Raw genomic sequence first — 17,152 nt, forward strand, 5'->3', positions numbered from 1 at the left:
ATTTTACCTGTCTCTAGTTTTGTTCTATGGGATTTGACTTAAAGGGTTAGCATCATAACACTTTAAACTCTCGCGTTTTGTACACATATTTAATTACACAATCGGCAATATAATTTCATTGTTTTTACCTTAAATTCCGACGTTAACGTTGACAACGTTAGTTTTTATAAACTAATTTCGGGTACCACTACCAATACCACTTAACGTATTATATTAATATCGCCGTTGATATTTGCTGGGACGTTAGTCTTTCCGTGACCACAGGTGGTGCAACTCAGCTGAAACGTCGGAATTTAAGGTAAAAACAATGAAATAATATCGCGGTAGACCAGTTTGTGTAATTAAAATAGGGTTAGCAACAATAAAAAAACAAGAAGTTTACACTATTCGTAGGATTGACAGGTAAAAACCTATGCTGGCCCCATCTATATAGTACTTCGACCGGCCAACCCCATTGGGGCCGGTGGCATTTTGCCCTCTTGCCTACCCTACGCCATCGCTACTAAGTGGGTTTGAAGGGCCAGTTGAGCCGCAGGCGAGTGGCGCCGAAGGTGGCTATGTGCACGAGCGGCAGGTTGCTCACGTACGCGGTGTGGAAGTGTGTGAGGATGTCGTAGCTCTCTACAGGCTGGAACGCTTCAACACTTTCGGGGGAGTCCTGGGGAACGTATAATCATTTAAGAGCCCATCAACGTGCACACTAGCGCCACTGCTAAACTGTGCTGCTAAATAATCGTGATTATTTAAATTTAACGAAAGATATTTAAAAAACCGGACAAGTGCGAGTAGGACTCGCCCACCGAGGGTTCCGTACTTTTTAGTATTTGTTGTTATAGCGGCAACAGAAATACATCATCTGTGAAAATTTCAACTGTCTAGCTATCACGGTTCGTGAGATACAGCCTGGTGACAGACGGACGGACAGCGGAGTCTTAGTAATAGGGTCCCGTTTTACCCTTTGGGTACGGACCCTAAAAAGGGGGCCGCTACGTACTGTATATATTTAAGTACCTTTTTAATACATCAGACTAGTTTTTTAGTCTAAGCTAAAAAGTACGTACTTGCTAATAGCTACTTTCATAATTAAGTACTCCGCTTTCGAAACTAATATTTCGCGATTTTTGGCGACTAGAAATATGAATTGGTGCGCTCCATCTCTATGTCTCTAGAGTTAGACCAAGAAGACCAAGAGATTTTGACAGCACACGCAGTGGGTGTTATTTTAAACCTATTAAAATCTCTGCAGACTTTTCTTGGTCTAACTGTATCGGCCTGCGTCTCTACGGTCATTGTACAGTCACCTGCAATAATAAGTTACTCTTCGTAGGCCGCAAAAGTATGTGACTGTGACACCACAGGGCGGACACGCCATACATCAAAAATCATTTGCGTTTATATGTGTGCGCGGCACGTCTGTACACGCGTCATTGTCTATGTGTGGGTAAGTCGCTTTACTGAGAGAACGCCAGAAGTCCGCCAGAATCCAGATCACGCCAGATTCATGTCGCGCTCAGACGCGGGGCGAGGTAATGCGCATTGCGATTCGGGGCGGGGCGGTGCGTGGCCGTTCTTGTATGATAATACTATTACTTAATTCTGTGGTGACACGCTCTTATGGCCCTACAAATAAGATCGTGTCAGATATTTTTGCGGCCTTCGTTGTGTAACATATTATTGCAGGTGACTGTACCCACCTCAACGACGTGTCGTATCAAGTTCTCCATGAAGTACGCCCACAGCTCACGCGGAGACAGCCAGTAGGACCACTTGAAGTACTTGTGCGCGTCGAGGTAGAGCGTGATGAGTAACGCCAACTTGTACGCGGTGAAGTCCCGCTGTGCCGCGTAGTCCGTCGCCTCAAAGTAAACAACTTTTTTTTTAATATAGAAGGCAAACGAGAAAAAGGGTTTAAGAGGAATCTCCTCCCGCGGACGCTCCGGCTGTGGAATGAGGTCCTTGCCGAGGGTTTCTCAGGTCTACAGTGGGTATGGGGTTCTTCAAATAATGAGTGTACAAGTTTTTAAAGAGTGCAACGCGCATGTAACTCCTCTGAATTGCAGACGTCCAAATAAGGCTACTTATGGTGACAGCTTATCAATCTTATCATCAGGCGGACCGTTTGCATGTTTGCCACCGACGTGGTATAAAAAACGAGCAGACGAGTCGCCTGAGGGCAAGCAATTACCTACCGTCGCCCAAGGACACCCGCAGCAAAAGAGGGGTTATAAGTGCGTTGTCGTCCTTTAAGGTGGACGCTTAATTATTTCTTGGTTTGAAGGCGGGAGCGGTCCGGAAATATCGCAGGCGACAGTTCATTCTACAGTTTAGCTGTCGAAGCCAAGACTAATAGGTACCTATATAGGGAAACTGATCGAGTCACGTGACTCCATAGCGCTATACTGTAGCTTAGTAATTAATGCTACGAGTTAAATAAGAATAAGCTTTTACCTCATACACAAGACTCGTAAGGAACTGACGCTCGGACAGATTGAAGTTTTCTGTTAATTTTTTTTCCATTACAAAATTATCTGAAATGTCAAGACGAGTATTTACCCAAAATATATCAGATATTAAAATCACAAGTTTGTTTAGCCCATGGTATAATAATATACTCCGCCTGGTACTCCATTCCCGTCTTTTCTAGGTCACCTAACTGACACGGGCCTACGTCATCATGCGACAGCGCTATATGATAATATGCGATAGCGCTATATATAGCGGCCATGTTGTTGTGACGTAGGCCCGTGTCACTCTGGGAATGGAAGACCATGTTTTATTAGACTATGGTTTAGCCAATCTACCCACTATCTATCTAACCTAAACGATAAGTTTTAGTAAGTAGTTACCTTTTTTATTGGAAAGGTAAGCATTTGACCATCTAGATTGGGTTGTAGATTGACCTATGAAATTGCCATTTTAGTAAAGGTACCTAAAATAAAGTACCTACGCACTCTACTTTCAATTCGCTAGGTGCACTGCACGACTGGACTGGTGCTGCCCTCATTTTGTCGGCGTTTCTCGGTTGAATATTAGGGAGCAGTGTTGGGCATTCAAGAATAAAATCATTATTTGAATAAGAATTTGTAGGAATAAAATCATCTCGATTTTATTCCCGTCAAAAATATTCAAATAATTTTGGCCGGGAATAATTCGTATGAGAAAAAATTCAATGAGAATAACATATTCTTAATCAAATAAATATAATCATGATTTTTATTCGAAATAATATTCCACGAATCAAAATGTGGTCTGGGTACCGTATCGGTACTAATTACGTATAGTTAGGTAGATGTAATTGTAGTTAGTCTCTTGTCTAATTTCTACCCATTTTATGGAATAAAATCTTACAAATTGACTGTCGCATAGTTTCAGTAACCGTATTATTTTTAATTTACTAACCAAATCATTAGGTTCAATTTAGCTGGTCTAGGGGCCTAGCTAAGATGCCAATCGCTTGCGCTCCGACAACGAAGCGCTTTCTGTCTCTATCACTCTTACATATTAGTGCGATAGAGAGCCAGAGATAGCGTTTTGTTGTCGTAGCGCAAACCATTGGCATGTTGGCTACGCACTGAAGGTGCCTCCCCAAGATGCCAATTTTTGTTTTTAATTTGATAACCAAATCATTAGGTAAATTTAGCTGTTCTGGGGGCCTAGCCAACAAGCCAATCGCTTGCGCTCCAACAACGAAGCGCTTTCTGTCTCTTTCACTCTTACATATTAATGCGAGAGAGATAGAGATAGCGTTTTGTTGTCGTAGCGCAAACGATTGGCATGTTGGCTACGAACCCAAGATGCCTAGCCAAGATGACAATTTTTGTTCTTAATTTAAAAACCAAATCATTAGGTCAATTTAGCAGTTCTGGGGGCCTAGCCAACATGCCAATCGCTTGCGCTCCAATAACGAAGCGCCTTCTGTCTCTATCACTCTTACATATAGTGCGATACAGAGACAGAGATAGCGTTTCGTTGTCGTAGCGCAAACGTTTGGCATGTTGGCTACGCTCCCAAGGTGCCTAGCCAAGGTGGCAATTTTTGTTTTTAATTTAATAACCAAATCATTAGGTAAATTTAGCTGTTCTGGGGGCCTAGCCAACATGCCAATCGCTTGCGCTCCAACAACGAAGCGCTTTATGTCTCTATCACTCTTACATATTAGTGCGATACAGAGGCAGAGATAGCGTTTCGTTGTCGTAGCGCAAACGATTGGCATGTTGGCTAGGCCCCCAGAACTGCTAAATTGTACCCAAAGATTTGGTTATTAAATTAAAAACAAAAATTGTCATCTTGGCTAGGCACCTTGGGTGCGTAGCCAACATGCCAATCGTTTGCGCTACTACAACGAAACGGCATCTGTCTCTCTATCGCACTAATATGTAAGAGTGATAGAGGCAGAAAGCGCTTCGTTGTTGGAGCGCAAGTGATTGGCATGTTGGCTAGGCCCCCAGAATTGCTAAATTGTACCCAAAGATTTGGTTATTAAATTAAACACAAAAATTGTCATCTTGGCTAGGCACCTTGGGTGCGTAGCCAACATGCCAATCGTTTGCGCTACTACAACGACACGGTATCTGTCTCTCTATCGCACCAATATGTAAGAGTGATAGAGGCAGAAAGCGCTTCGTTGTTGGAGCGCAAGCGATTGGCATGTAGGCTAGGCCCCCAGAACTGCTAAATTGTACCCAAAGATTTGGTTATGAAATTAAAAACAAAAATTGTCATCTTGGCTAGGCACCTTGGGTGCGTAGCCAACATGGCAATTTTTTGTGCTACGACAACGAAACGCTGTTTGTCTCTCTATCGCACTAATTTGTAAGAGTGATAGAAAGAGACTATACGCAACTCTACGGAGCGTTAACGTTTGGCATATTGGCTAAGCACCCTGATCGGATGATAGAACTAGATAGTGTATAGCGGAACTCTTCAATGTGTACTGTACCTAAACTAAAGTAACAAATATCAATTCAATCCGACTTTTAAATAGAAGGGTGAAAATCAACTTACAAAATATAATCGATTGTACTACAAAAATTAACTTAATTCTAAATAACATTTTAATTGAATAAAACCTTATTTAGAATGGTCCCACTTCTAGAATAATTATTCTGTTTTTTATTCCGCATTTAAAATAAAAGTCACATGATTTATTCACCTTAATTTTATTCTAAAATAACTAGTGCAAGAATTATTTTAATTCAAATCGATTTGAATAAGAATAAAATTTCTGTTTTTATTCTTATTCTTATTCAAGTTAATTTTTGCCCAACTCTGTTAGGGAGTATTGAGATCACGTGTGTTTGTGACAATCAGCGCCACTTCTCCCTCCGCCGTCTAGCGACCCGCCCCGGCTTCGCACGGGTTAACAAATTATACACCCAAACCTTCCTCAAAAATAAATAAAATAAATAAATAAATATTATAGGGACATTCTTACACAAATTGACTAAGTCCCACGGTAAGCTCAAGAAAGCTTGTGTTGTGGGTACTCAGACAACGATATATATAATATATAAATACTTAAATACATAGAAACAACCATGACTCAGGAACAAATATCTGTATCATCATACAAATAAATGCCCTTACCAGGATTCGAACCCGGGACCATCGGCTTCATAGGCAGGGTCACTACCCACTAGGCCAGACCGGAATCACTCTATTGATAGGTGAAAAGCGCATGACAATTCGTTCACTAGTTTTTGAGTTTATCGCGAACATACAAACACACAAACTGACAGACTCGCGGACGCTTTGTTTTATAACATCTTATTTGTGATAATTGTAACGAGCCAAAAGTAATTGATAAAGCCCACTCCAAACTATGTGCGTGAATCGCGGGCGAAGCCGCGAACGCGAGTGTGGAGTCGATTTCGCTGTCTGCGAAAATCGACTCCACACTTCACGTTCGCGGCTTCGCGCCGCGATTCGCGCACGAGTGTGGAGGGGGCTTCACAAGATTTAGCAATAACAAACATTATGAGTTAGAGTCTGGCAAGCGAGTCGTGGCACAAAAAAAACGCGGGAATTTCAATAAAAACCGCCACCTGGCAATAAAATTACTATGAAATTAAATGACAGCTTGAAACTGACAGCTTATTTGATAGGAAATAAAGTTGCCTTATAAAGAATTAAAAAAAATAGCTTGTGACACGACTCGCTGGCCAGACCACATATATTATTATACTCTTTGGGCCAGACTCTAAATTAAAAGCTAGTTATAATAGCAGTTCTTACAGATATACTTCCAAAGTCCGAGAGGACCGTCGGCCGCCGCCACCATCTCTATAGCCTCTCGCTCGCTCATGACGGAGCCTATGGAATGACGGTTAACTTACAGTCAGCAGCAATAGTTGCTAAGCGGGCGAGGTGTTCAAAATGATTTTGACGCGACTTTATTGTTAAGAGAATAAGAGCGCATCAAGGCAATTTCGAACACCTCACCCGCTTAGCAACTTAATTCTGCTGCTACTTCTACTATACATAAGCACCGAAGTTCATACAATACACAAGATTAATTGATCGTATTTAATGTGTAAAATCTATAACAAATTCGTGCTTGGAATTGTACAGCTAATGTAGAGGGCGCTGTATAGCTTCGAGCCACGGCAGTATAGATTCTAAACTGAGTACCTAATACATTGTCAAAATTGTGACTGAAAGAAAAGTCAAACTATACCTATAGTTGTAATTTTTTAAGCTAACCGACTCATTTTGCGAACAATGGCATTGTTCTCGGTTGTTTGAAACTACCGCAAATAGCAAAAACGTTGTACGCTGCCGCGCTTAGCATAAGAACAGTAACTCATTTTGAAATTTCTTTCAATTGATGAACAAGTACAATGTATACAATTGAATGACATTTCAAAATAAGTTACTGCTCTTATTTATGCTAATCGCGACAGTACGATACACGTGCGAATAGGTAATTCGCAACTCGTGTCGATTTAAAACACTCCCTTTCGGTCGTGTATAAATTAGCCAATAGTTGCGAATTTCGCACTTGTTTATAACTATAGTCTGACAAAAAAGAGTAGGAATTAAAAAGTGGCAATACTGTAGTAAATGTCGTCCCGTTTTCTATATATTGATTTGGAAGGGACGACACTACAGTATTGCCACTTTTTAATTTCTACTCTTTTTTGTCAGACTATAATACGCGTTATAATTTATAATCCGTTTGAAGAGTAAGTATTATTTAATGAATATTATGATACTATGCCTATAATAATCCTCGGGCGCATCTCCTTGCCCGGGCGTCGGAATGGCGGTGCAGCATTTCGACTTAACGACTCGAAGTAGCTGGGAGCTGATACTTGTTGTTTTAATCGCACTTCTGAGAATACCTGAGTGTGAGCAAGACATTTAATTCTTACTCTTACTACTACCACAGAATAAATAATAGACCTAGGTACAGAAGACTCACTCTCTTGCAAAACGCGTCTGTTATGATCAGGACAGATATGGCCGCAGATATAGCTAGGTGGCGACAGCGCCACGCGCGGCTTATGGGTAGCGCGAGCGCGGATTCTAGGTTTATGGGGTAGCCACCAAAATTGGTGTGGAACGGATGTACTTGTAGCTACCTGTAGCAAAGCGATGAAATCGCGGAGTGAGCCACGCCTGCTACTACCGATTATAAGGCCGGTACCTAACCCAAATCACTATAGGCGTGTCCATAATAAGTAGGTATAATATAACATTTGAAGAGATCCCTTGCTCGGTCCAGAATCCCATCAACAGATAATTATGACAACTTTATAAAAAGAGTATTTTCCAAATCGGTCCCGTCGTCTTTGTAAAATCGGGGATCTATAAAACACCATAATCTCGCCTATCAAACCATAAAAATCGAAAAGATCAGACGAATTGAGAGCCTCGGGAATTTGACGACTTTGTATAGCTAGGTACCTTTCTTTGATTCACCATTCATTGCCATCCACACCCAGCCAAACAAGACGTCCGCCCCAGGCCACAATAATTTCGTCATATAAAGCAGTAGTACCACGATCCCGACTATCGGGTCGTCCGGCCTGGGAACGAAATCATAAAATACCTACCCGATAGTCAGGTTTTCGGCACTGAATGTGTTAAAAGACACAAAATTTAGGAAAACGTAGGTAATAACCGCATTTAGCGTCATACGTTTGAAAATGCGTTTAATACTTACTTTCCAAATTTATCTGACTAAAATTAAATGTAGGATGTTGCAAGACGGCCTTAACATGAAAAGTATGCTTTATGCTTATACCTGGACCTGTATCAAAGGAGCTGAAGACGTCATAATGCCCGCAGACACGGAAGACCCGGAGACCGGACTGATGTCCGGCCCCACTGCACCCAGCAACGTCTCCATTGCAACACCCTGTAGCTATGCTTCGGTACTTTAGTTCCTCCGGATTGTGTAGGTATTTGATGAATAGATTGAGTAGAAATTGTTTACTACCGTTTATCAAATAACATTAGACATTACTTTAGAACTGTCAAAACTGTCAGTCTTGTCACTTAAAGCAACGTGAAAGCAACGCAGTGCTAAAACCAACGGCCAAAACTGTCGGAAGCCGGTGTTGCTCGAAGGCCAAAACAATAAAAAACCGGACCAGTGCGAGTCGGACTCGCCCGCCGAGGGTTCCGTACTTTTTAGTACTTATTTGTTGTTGTAGCGGCTACAGAAATACATCTGTGAAAATTTCAACTGTCTAGCTATCACGGTTCATGAGATACAGCCTGGTGACAGACAGACGAACAAAGTCTTAGTAATAGGGTCCCGTTTACCCTTTGGGTACGAAACCCTAAAAACTAAAAAAAATATGTGATAAGACAATCAATTGATAATTTCATCGACACAGGAGCGATTGCGGAACAGCCCCTATGACGGATTTGGCCGCATTCACCTTATTCATATTTTGCATATACATATATGTATTTATTTTGAACAGAAATGTATCCTTTCGGAAACGGACTCCAGGGTAAGAATAGTAAGCACGGGCACAGATTATATAATCACGGGCAAGAAATTAATAATATATTAACTAATATGTTCACATTCATTTAATTTATTTAACAAATGGAATTACCCCTAAATCTTTACAGCTCGGTATTTTACACTTTCTCTTCGTCATGTTACAAAATAATTGTAGGTAGTACCTATTCACTACTTTTCACGGTTGAAAATTGGGATTAGGTAAAGACGCTTCCTCACCTCACTCTTCCGAGTGAGAGAGTGACCGCAGTGTTGTTTTGAGCAATCAACTTTGCTTAGCGCTCCCTCCTATCTTTAGACCTCTTTTCCTCCCTCGGGTCGACTTTGTAACTGTCCCAGTACCCAGTTGGAGCCTCCCTTCTTATACTACTCGCTCTTCGTATGTCCCAACCATCTTCTGTCCCATGTTTAGAACTCCTCTCATCTTCCGAATCTGAACTCTCTTTCCTTCTATCCTTTTTCCGGTCACTTTCAATATTTTCCTTTTCAGATTTCTTTTTACTTTTCTTATTACCTCGCTTCTCTTCGCTCGAATCTCCGCGTTTTCTTTCTTTATTTTTGGTTCTGTCTTCTTCGGAATCGCTATCACTTTCTCTATTCCTTCTGTTCCGTTTTTCTTTACTACTTTTATCTTTGTCAGTTCTTTTGCTTCTGTTTTCTCTTTGTCTGTCTCTGTCATCGTCACTATCATCGCGATCTTTTTCCCTATCGTCTCTCCGTCGCCGATCGTCGCTTTCTCTGTTTTTCTCTCTAATGTCATCCTTATCACGCCTGTCTCTATTATTTCTAGAATCTTCTCTAGACTCATCTCTACGACGGTCTTCAATTCCGCTATCTCTGCCGCTTCTCGAATCATCTCTTCTTCGCCCTTCATTTCTTATCTCTTCTTGGTGTCTTCTGGAGTCCTCGTAACCGCTATCCCTGTCACTTCTATAGTCCTCTCTTCGTCTGTCATCGTTCCTTCTGTCTGGTCTTCTAGAATCATCTTGACCTCTTTCCCTTCGTTCATCGCCGTTTCTCCTGTCCCGCCGCGGGGGGTCGCGGGGTCGGGCGAACCCGTCGTGGGGTCGCTGGGACCCCGCGGACCCGGTGTCGGGTCGCTGGGACCCCGCGGCCCCGGTGTCGGTGTCGGTGTGGCGTCGCGCGCCGGGCCCGTGCTGGTCGTAAAAGCCGTCGTGTCCCCAGCGCTCCACAGGTTTCTCTTTTTCTTTCTCTGGACTCTGCGGTTTATCTTTATTTTTATCTTTTTTGGATTTCTTGCGTTTGCCTTTGTTGCTTTCTTCTTCGGATTCTGTAAAGAAAATTGTAAAATATATTTTTTATCAGACACTAAGGTACCTTTGCCAAAGATGGCCCGGATATTAAGCTTGCCTACTACTCTCAAAATGTCTTCATGTTTGCTAGTACCAAGACAAAACAAAACTGCAAGTTCATATTAAACATAAGAAACAATAAGAAATAAAAATAACGATGGACCTTCTTTGGTGCAGGTACCTTAGTGGTAATGACGTTCTATAATATTTCTTGTTCAGGTTACTTATTGTTCAATAAAAGGATAAAAATAACACTTTAAACTCTCGCGTTTTGTACACATATTTAATTACACAAACGTCGGAATTAAAGGTAAAAACAATGAAATTATATCGCGGTAGACCCGTTTGTGTAATTAAATAAGGATAAAAATGTCAGCAGCAGCAGCATACACAATTACACAGTATAACAGCACAAATTAACAGACGAATCAATCGCCTTGATGTAAAGGAATTATTCGCCAACATATGTACTCCATCCCAACTGCAACTTGTAATATGGGTTGCATACAAGTTTTATAGTAACTAATCCTTATTCTAGTGGCCAGAGAGTATATTACAACGCCTAGGATATTATGGTGGTGGTTAAGTTCGAGCAGCTAATATAGTAAAGTGGACTCACCGCTGGAGCTGGACGACTCGCTGGACGAGGAGCTGGAGTCGCTGCTGGACGAGCTGGACACCTGGATCTGCGTGATCGGCGGCGGCACGTTCTGAACACAAAGGGGTTTTTACATATAATTAATAAACATTTGTTTATCTCAAATTTAATTGTTTATTTAACTGTTCTGGGAATAGAATTTAAGTAAAAAATATCTAAATTCAGATATTGCTCTTTGTTTCCAGGGGCCCGATTTTTGAACTTCGAGCGCTCGATTTAGTCACTCAAAAATTTGTGGAAAACGGCGAATTAATATTTTTGAAATACGAGCAATAGAAATTAGGAATCTAGTGATATTACCCACTCCTTTCAATTCTGTTAGTAGAATTTAAATGCCTAGTAGTGGAAATATATTGAAGAGACCCACACGAAATCGAGCGCTCGAAATTCATAAATCGGCCCCCTGTTCGATCTTCTAACGCCGTATTCAGGCGGAACGGGACATCGCTGTATACTTGCATAGCGCTGTCTCGCTCACACAACGGAGCAACGGTCGGTAACCACGTAAACTTAATTACACCCAGCCTAATCCCGGTTTTGTTTTGAACGTACATTGAATTATTGTGTAAGTATTTCAAAAGATAACTAGGCTTCTTAAGAAGAATTGCAATACCTGTGCTCATATCTGACACAATATTGACATACCTTGGGCATCTGCTTGAGATGGTCCCGCAGCTCATCAGTTAGGCCTCCGAGGCCAATGCTGGTGAAGAAGTTGATGGAGAAGCGCGTGTTCTTGGGGTTGTCGCGCGGGAACACGCCGCCGAACGCCTCCTGCAGCGTCCTGCAACACAGACAGCTCATTAGTCACTCACTGGGGCCACCGCAGACATCTCAAACTTAGGAGGCCAACTCAAACTCTCGCTTGCGCTAATACAGTTCCCTGTACATTCCAATTGTCTATTGTTTCTGATGAATTCAGATCACTGAGGCCCCTGTGGCCCGGTAGCAGAGGATGCTGGTTCGATTCCAGCCTGGGGCACTGGCTAGAGGCCTTGGTCACTCTTTCTTAGTATATGACATTTATTTCAGTTTAGAATTCAGATCATTTATGTAGAATTGACAGATTTCCTTGACCATATATGGAGAGCATCGGTGAAGAGTGCCACACTCGTCACAGGCTCACAGCCCTCAGCCATGAGGATACAATAAGGAAGAAGAAGAAATTTGTTAATCACGGTAAGATCTGAATTTAGCTCTGGATTCAGACAAGTTATGGTTAGAATCTTCAAGATGTCCAAGTAACATTTAGAAACCTTAAAAATTCCAACTATAGGTACCAGCATTACAAATATGTATTATCAAAACATTAAATTGAAAATATAAATAAAAAAAAAACCAGACTACTGCGAGTCAAACTCGCCCACCAAGTGTTCAGTACTTTTAAGTATTTGTTTTTATAGCGGCAACAGAAATACAACATCAATACATATAAATATATGATTTATCTGTGAATATTTCATCTGTCTAGCTATCACGGTTCATGAGATACAGCCTGGTGACAGACAGACAGTGGAGTCTTAGTAATAGGGTCTCGTTTTTACACCTTGGGTATGGAACCCTAAGAATCAAACCTTAGATTCTTAATTTGAGCAGTTACGAATTTACTATTACAATAATCACTAATAATTGATAAATGATAACTGAGGAATCAAGCAAAGCTTTACTAAGATACTAAATTGAGGTGCTAGCATGCTATCATGAAGATGCTGTTCCAAATACAGCATGCTAGCACCTCGTGAATCAGAACTTACGGATCCTTCAACCGATCATTCAGTTTCTTCAGCCCCATGTACTCCGCCAACTCCTGGAACAGGATCTTGATGTAAATGCGGCTCGAGCTTGTGGTATCCTCTTCATTCAGTTTCACACACTCCATGACCTCCCAGCTTATGGAGTCGGTGAACAGCAGATGTGCAAAGAACTTACTGACATTCCTCAAGCGATTTGTGTCTAATCGGTGAGCTGTGGAATATGATTCTTTGAAGATTTCCTCAAACGGACCAATGTACATTCTGTTCATATTGCAGAATCGTTGTGCGAGTAATCCGTAGAACTTCTCATATGTTCTCTGCTCGGCACAACAGTCCAGGAACATGTGGCAGAGTTCTACTTCCTGCCCTGGTTTTAGTTGCATCTTCATCAGCTTATGTGCGCATTCCTCAAAGTCCAAACTTGAGTTAATGGTCAAATATATAGTCCTACGTAACGCTACTAAGTTAGTCTCCGTATTGTCAATGATGGTGACTTCCTTCTGTTCCCCTTCTTCCTCATCATCAGACTCTTCGCTGCCACTTTCTCCGGAGCCATCTTCTCCTCCCGACTCTGCATCAGATCCTAGGATCTCTTTGCTTAGTGTCTTGTATTTGTCTTCGTTTTCTTCATACTTATCATCATGTTTGAAGACATCTGAAATAGTCAATGGCTGAGATTAGTAAATAAATTTTATCTGTTATGCACTATAAACATCTTGCGTGACTGTAAACTTTTTGTTTAAATTCTATTATCGGGTCCACACAGAGCGAGCATACGCAATTTCCTCGCGCGTATGCTCGCTGTGTGGACCTATTTATCTAAACTCTGACATGATAAGGTAAAGAAGGTTGCAGTGTGCAGGTAATAACAATATTTTTTTAAATATAATTACCCTAAACTGTGGAAAGTATCTCAAATTTGTATGCTGCCAAAGCCTGGGAAACCACCTACAGAGCCTACTTCATACAGACCAATAAGTCTCCTCCCAACGATATCCAAGGTATTTGAAAAAATCTTCCTAAGAAGATTAAAACCCATACTAGAAGTGGAAAATATCATCCCTAATCACCAATTTGGCTTCAGGGAACAACACTCTACAGTCGAACAGGTTCACAGAGTTGTAACAAAGATAAGAAACACACTGGAATGCAAGGAATATTGTGCTGCCGTCTTCCTTGATATCCAGCAAGCCTTCGATAAAGTATGGCATGAAGGACTGTTATACAAGTTAAAAACAAGGCTGCCCAACTCATACTACATGGTCCTTAAGTCATACCTACTAGAAAGAAAATTCCAAGTCAAATTTGGCGAAGAGACATCAAACCTATATGACATTAAAGCATCAGTCCCACAAGGATCTGTCCTCGGCCCAGTATTATATTCAATCTACACTGCTGACCTGCCGGTCTCCGATGAAGTGATCACAGCAACATATGCAGATGACACAGCTTGTCTTGCAAGTGACAAAAAACCTGAAATCGCATCACAAAAACTACAAACACATTTGAAAAATATTGAACACTGGCTCGAGATCTGGAGGCTCAAACCCAGTGTAACAAAATCTGTCCAAATAACCTTCACACTACGCAAGGGAGACTGCCCACCAGTGACTATGCGAGGCGAACCCCTTCCTAGCCAAAGCTGCGTCAAATATCTAGGACTCCACCTCGACAGAAGACTTACCTGGGCCAACCACATCAAGACGAAAAGAAAAGAAGCAGATATCAAATGCAGGAACTTATACTGGCTAATTGGAAGACAATCAACTCTAACACTTAACAACAAACTACTCATATACAAATGTATAATAAAACCGATATGGACTTATGGAATACAGCTATGGGGATCAGCCAGCAACTCAAACTTAGAAATACTTCAAAGATTCCAGAACAAAACCCTAAGAATGATCACGTGTGCACCATTATTGGTCAGAAATAGTGAAATACATGAATACACAGAAATACCAACTATAAAACAAGAGGTAAACGAATACTGCAAAAAGTACAAAGAAAGACTTCAAAACCACTGCAACGAATTAGCCAGAAACCTGTTAAACGAACAAGACTACACACCGAGGCTAAAAAGATGGCACATCCTAGGGCTAGACCAGAGACAATAAGCCCCCACGTAAACTGGTGATGGTGCTCAGTGGAACACCACCCTAAATAACAACTTAAAAAAAAAAAAAAAGAAACAAACCATCTGATTATGGCCAGAACAGCCGATTGCAGATTTACGTTGAAAAGAAAAAAAAAAAAAAAAAAAAATATATAATTTCTAAAACAGTGAATACTGTGTAATTTTCTAAATGAAAAGTGATCAATTAACCTTTTATGGCTCCTCTACGCAATGCGCCAACGTCGGCCAATCCAAGGGACGCAGCTATGCAGTAGAATGAGATAGCAATATCACTTGCTCCCTCTAACGCATACATGCGTCCCTTGGATTGGCCGACGTTGGCGCATCGTGTAGAGGAGCCATTACACACACCCAACCAACCAACCACCATCCAACCATATAACCAACTTATGCACCACATTTTAGGCAGAATAAATGATTTACTTACTTACTGTCCTAACTTAACAGGTGGTGGTTTGCATGTAACTTAAGTAATATGTGTTAATTGTTACTATTGTTAGGTTAATACTTAGGATATCCTGAGGGTCAGTAGCGTCATCCAACATCAGCAAGTGTGTAAACTGCTCCTCCTCCGGCACCAGCTCCAACTCCTCGATCAGTGCCGGGTGGTCCTTGAACCCGTCCTTCCACACTTGGAACATCACCTCTATCATGTACTGCACGCGCTTGTCAAGCTGACCTTCGTGCAAAATGTTGCGCAACATCTCAAACACAGTATTCACACCCTTCGATGATACCTCACTCAGCTTCTGACCACATTCCTTCAGGAACGCTATCGCCACCTCAACGGAATCATCTGTAGGAGTCTCTACAAGCAGAGTTAACAATTCTAAAGCAATAATCTCATGTGCAACTCGTTGGTTCACAAGATGTGCAATAAATGAGGCTGAAGATATACATGTAGGTTTGTCATTCCGTTTGAAACCCCTCTTAAATTGAATGACTAGCCTTTTAAGTAATAGTTCACCAATGTTTGGAAAGCGAGAGTTGACTGCGGCTACCAATGCTGCATACACATTTGTGAATGTTGGAGACGCCGCTTGAGCCTGAATGACTGAACGGCACAAGAGACCGCGTCCGCGGACTATGTTCTCCTTCAATAACTCCTTGATAATAATGCCTATGTTGCCCACGTTAATTTTGTTAATGTGACCATGTATAGACTTCTTCAGGGCTTCCCATGCAAGCCTCTGGTACGCCATGGACGACTTATCCGTGATCTGCGCCTGCATCATCCGCAGCCGCGCCGGTGGTATGTAAGCCCCGCCAGTTCTCGTGTTGAGCATGTCTATATCTTTGGCTTTCCTTTCAGGAACATCTTTTTTGACCTCCGCTTCTTTGGGTTCCTTGCGGTTCCGGTCATCTCTTTCACGTTTGACGGCTGGTGATTGCGATCTAGAATGCCTCCGCTTTCGGTTTGAATCTCTATCTTGATCTTTATTATCCTGGGGAGGAGACCTAGATCGAGCCCTTTTAGACTTCTTTTCCTTGCGACTCTCTTCATCACGATGCTTATCTTTCTTGCGTTTACGATCTTTATCCGTATCCATGATAAAGAAAATTAACAATCACAATAATTAAAAATGAATTCTAATGATCAATATATTTTTATTTTACACAAAAATACGAGTCTAAACCAAAACGCACATTCGGATAGAGAGTCCCGTCCCGTGGCCATTTTGAATTTTGACAGCTACGTTTTTTTTAAGACGTTATCTTGTCTATGCTTCTTATTTTTGTGGCTGCTTAAAGTAAAGGCTTGTATAGACGTTGCCACAAATGGCATGCGATTTTATTTTGGATTTTATACTCAAACCTCGGAGTAAATATCTATGGAGCGGCCATTAACAGGCGTTCCCCTCTGCAAAAAGATCGCGGCCGCCGGTCAAGGAGGTTATATAAAACTAGTTGCCACACGTCATACGCCATTCAGCAAACGTCAGTCTAAGCGGAATGATAGGAGCCGAAAATGCCGAATTGCAGCGTTTTCTCGTGCAAAATGAGATCGGAAACGTCTAGTCTACAAAAAGAACACGTTTCTTATCATATGTAAGTACTATTACATCTAAATATTATCAAATAGTGCATTAACTTTGCAAATAACTAAAAAACATTGTCAATCTGACAGTGATACCAGTGACATCATATTAGATCTAATTTAGGGTAATTCTAAAGAAGACTTTCTAAATATTAATTAGGTACGAGTAGAATTTCTAATAGGAAATATTATGCGAAACTCTGCGTAGGGGGCGCGACTACCACAATCCATCACAATCTGGGGGTCCGCCGCGGAACAAGAAAATTTAA

The 17,152-nt window shown here is 41.4% G+C and overlaps 2 protein-coding genes across 2 annotated transcripts; both read right to left on the bottom strand.

Moving 5' to 3' along the window:
- Window positions 1-54: 54 nt before the first annotated feature.
- On the bottom strand, window positions 55-6,304 carry LOC134790879 (uncharacterized). The gene is made up of 4 exons (XM_063761864.1): window positions 6,235-6,304; window positions 2,449-2,528; window positions 1,695-1,856; window positions 55-658 (listed from the first exon to the last, which is right to left on the bottom strand). The coding sequence occupies exons 1-4, from the start codon at window positions 6,302-6,304 to the stop codon at window positions 503-505; spliced, it is 468 nt and encodes a 155-aa protein (XP_063617934.1). The 3' UTR covers window positions 55-502.
- A 2,726-nt stretch (window positions 6,305-9,030) lies between these two features.
- On the bottom strand, window positions 9,031-16,506 carry LOC134790881 (pre-mRNA-splicing factor CWC22 homolog). The gene is made up of 5 exons (XM_063761867.1): window positions 15,354-16,506; window positions 12,706-13,360; window positions 11,597-11,735; window positions 10,913-11,003; window positions 9,031-10,271 (listed from the first exon to the last, which is right to left on the bottom strand). Exons 1-5 carry the CDS (start codon window positions 16,393-16,395, stop codon window positions 9,256-9,258), a joined length of 2,943 nt encoding a protein of 980 aa, XP_063617937.1. The 5' UTR covers window positions 16,396-16,506; the 3' UTR covers window positions 9,031-9,255.
- Between the last annotated feature and the right edge of the window lie 646 nt (window positions 16,507-17,152).

Source organism: Cydia splendana, chromosome 5 (assembly GCF_910591565.1).
Source record: "Cydia splendana chromosome 5, ilCydSple1.2, whole genome shotgun sequence".
NCBI classification, from domain to species: domain Eukaryota; kingdom Metazoa; phylum Arthropoda; class Insecta; order Lepidoptera; family Tortricidae; genus Cydia; species Cydia splendana.

What these genes read in the sequence shown, in the direction of transcription:
- LOC134790879 (XM_063761864.1), bottom strand. Translation starts at nt 6,304, where the DNA reads ATGAGCGAGCGAGAGGCTATAGAGATGGTGGCGGCGGCCGACGGTCCT. An exon ending in TTACGAGTCTTGTGTATGAG is followed by an intron (nt 1,857 to 2,448) that starts GTAAAAGCTTAT and finishes GTTTACTTTGAG; the next exon opens with GCGACGGACTACGCGGCACA. An exon ending in TGATACGACACGTCGTTGAG is followed by an intron (nt 659 to 1,694) that starts GTGGGTACAGTC and finishes TACGTTCCCCAG; the next exon opens with GACTCCCCCGAAAGTGTTGA.
- LOC134790881 (XM_063761867.1), bottom strand. Translation starts at nt 16,395, where the DNA reads ATGGATACGGATAAAGATCGTAAACGCAAGAAAGATAAGCATCGTGAT. An exon ending in ATCTCAAGCAGATGCCCAAG is followed by an intron (nt 11,004 to 11,596) that starts GTATGTCAATAT and finishes CTTTGTGTTCAG; the next exon opens with AACGTGCCGCCGCCGATCAC. An exon ending in CGAGTCGTCCAGCTCCAGCG is followed by an intron (nt 10,272 to 10,912) that starts GTGAGTCCACTT and finishes TTTTCTTTACAG; the next exon opens with AATCCGAAGAAGAAAGCAAC.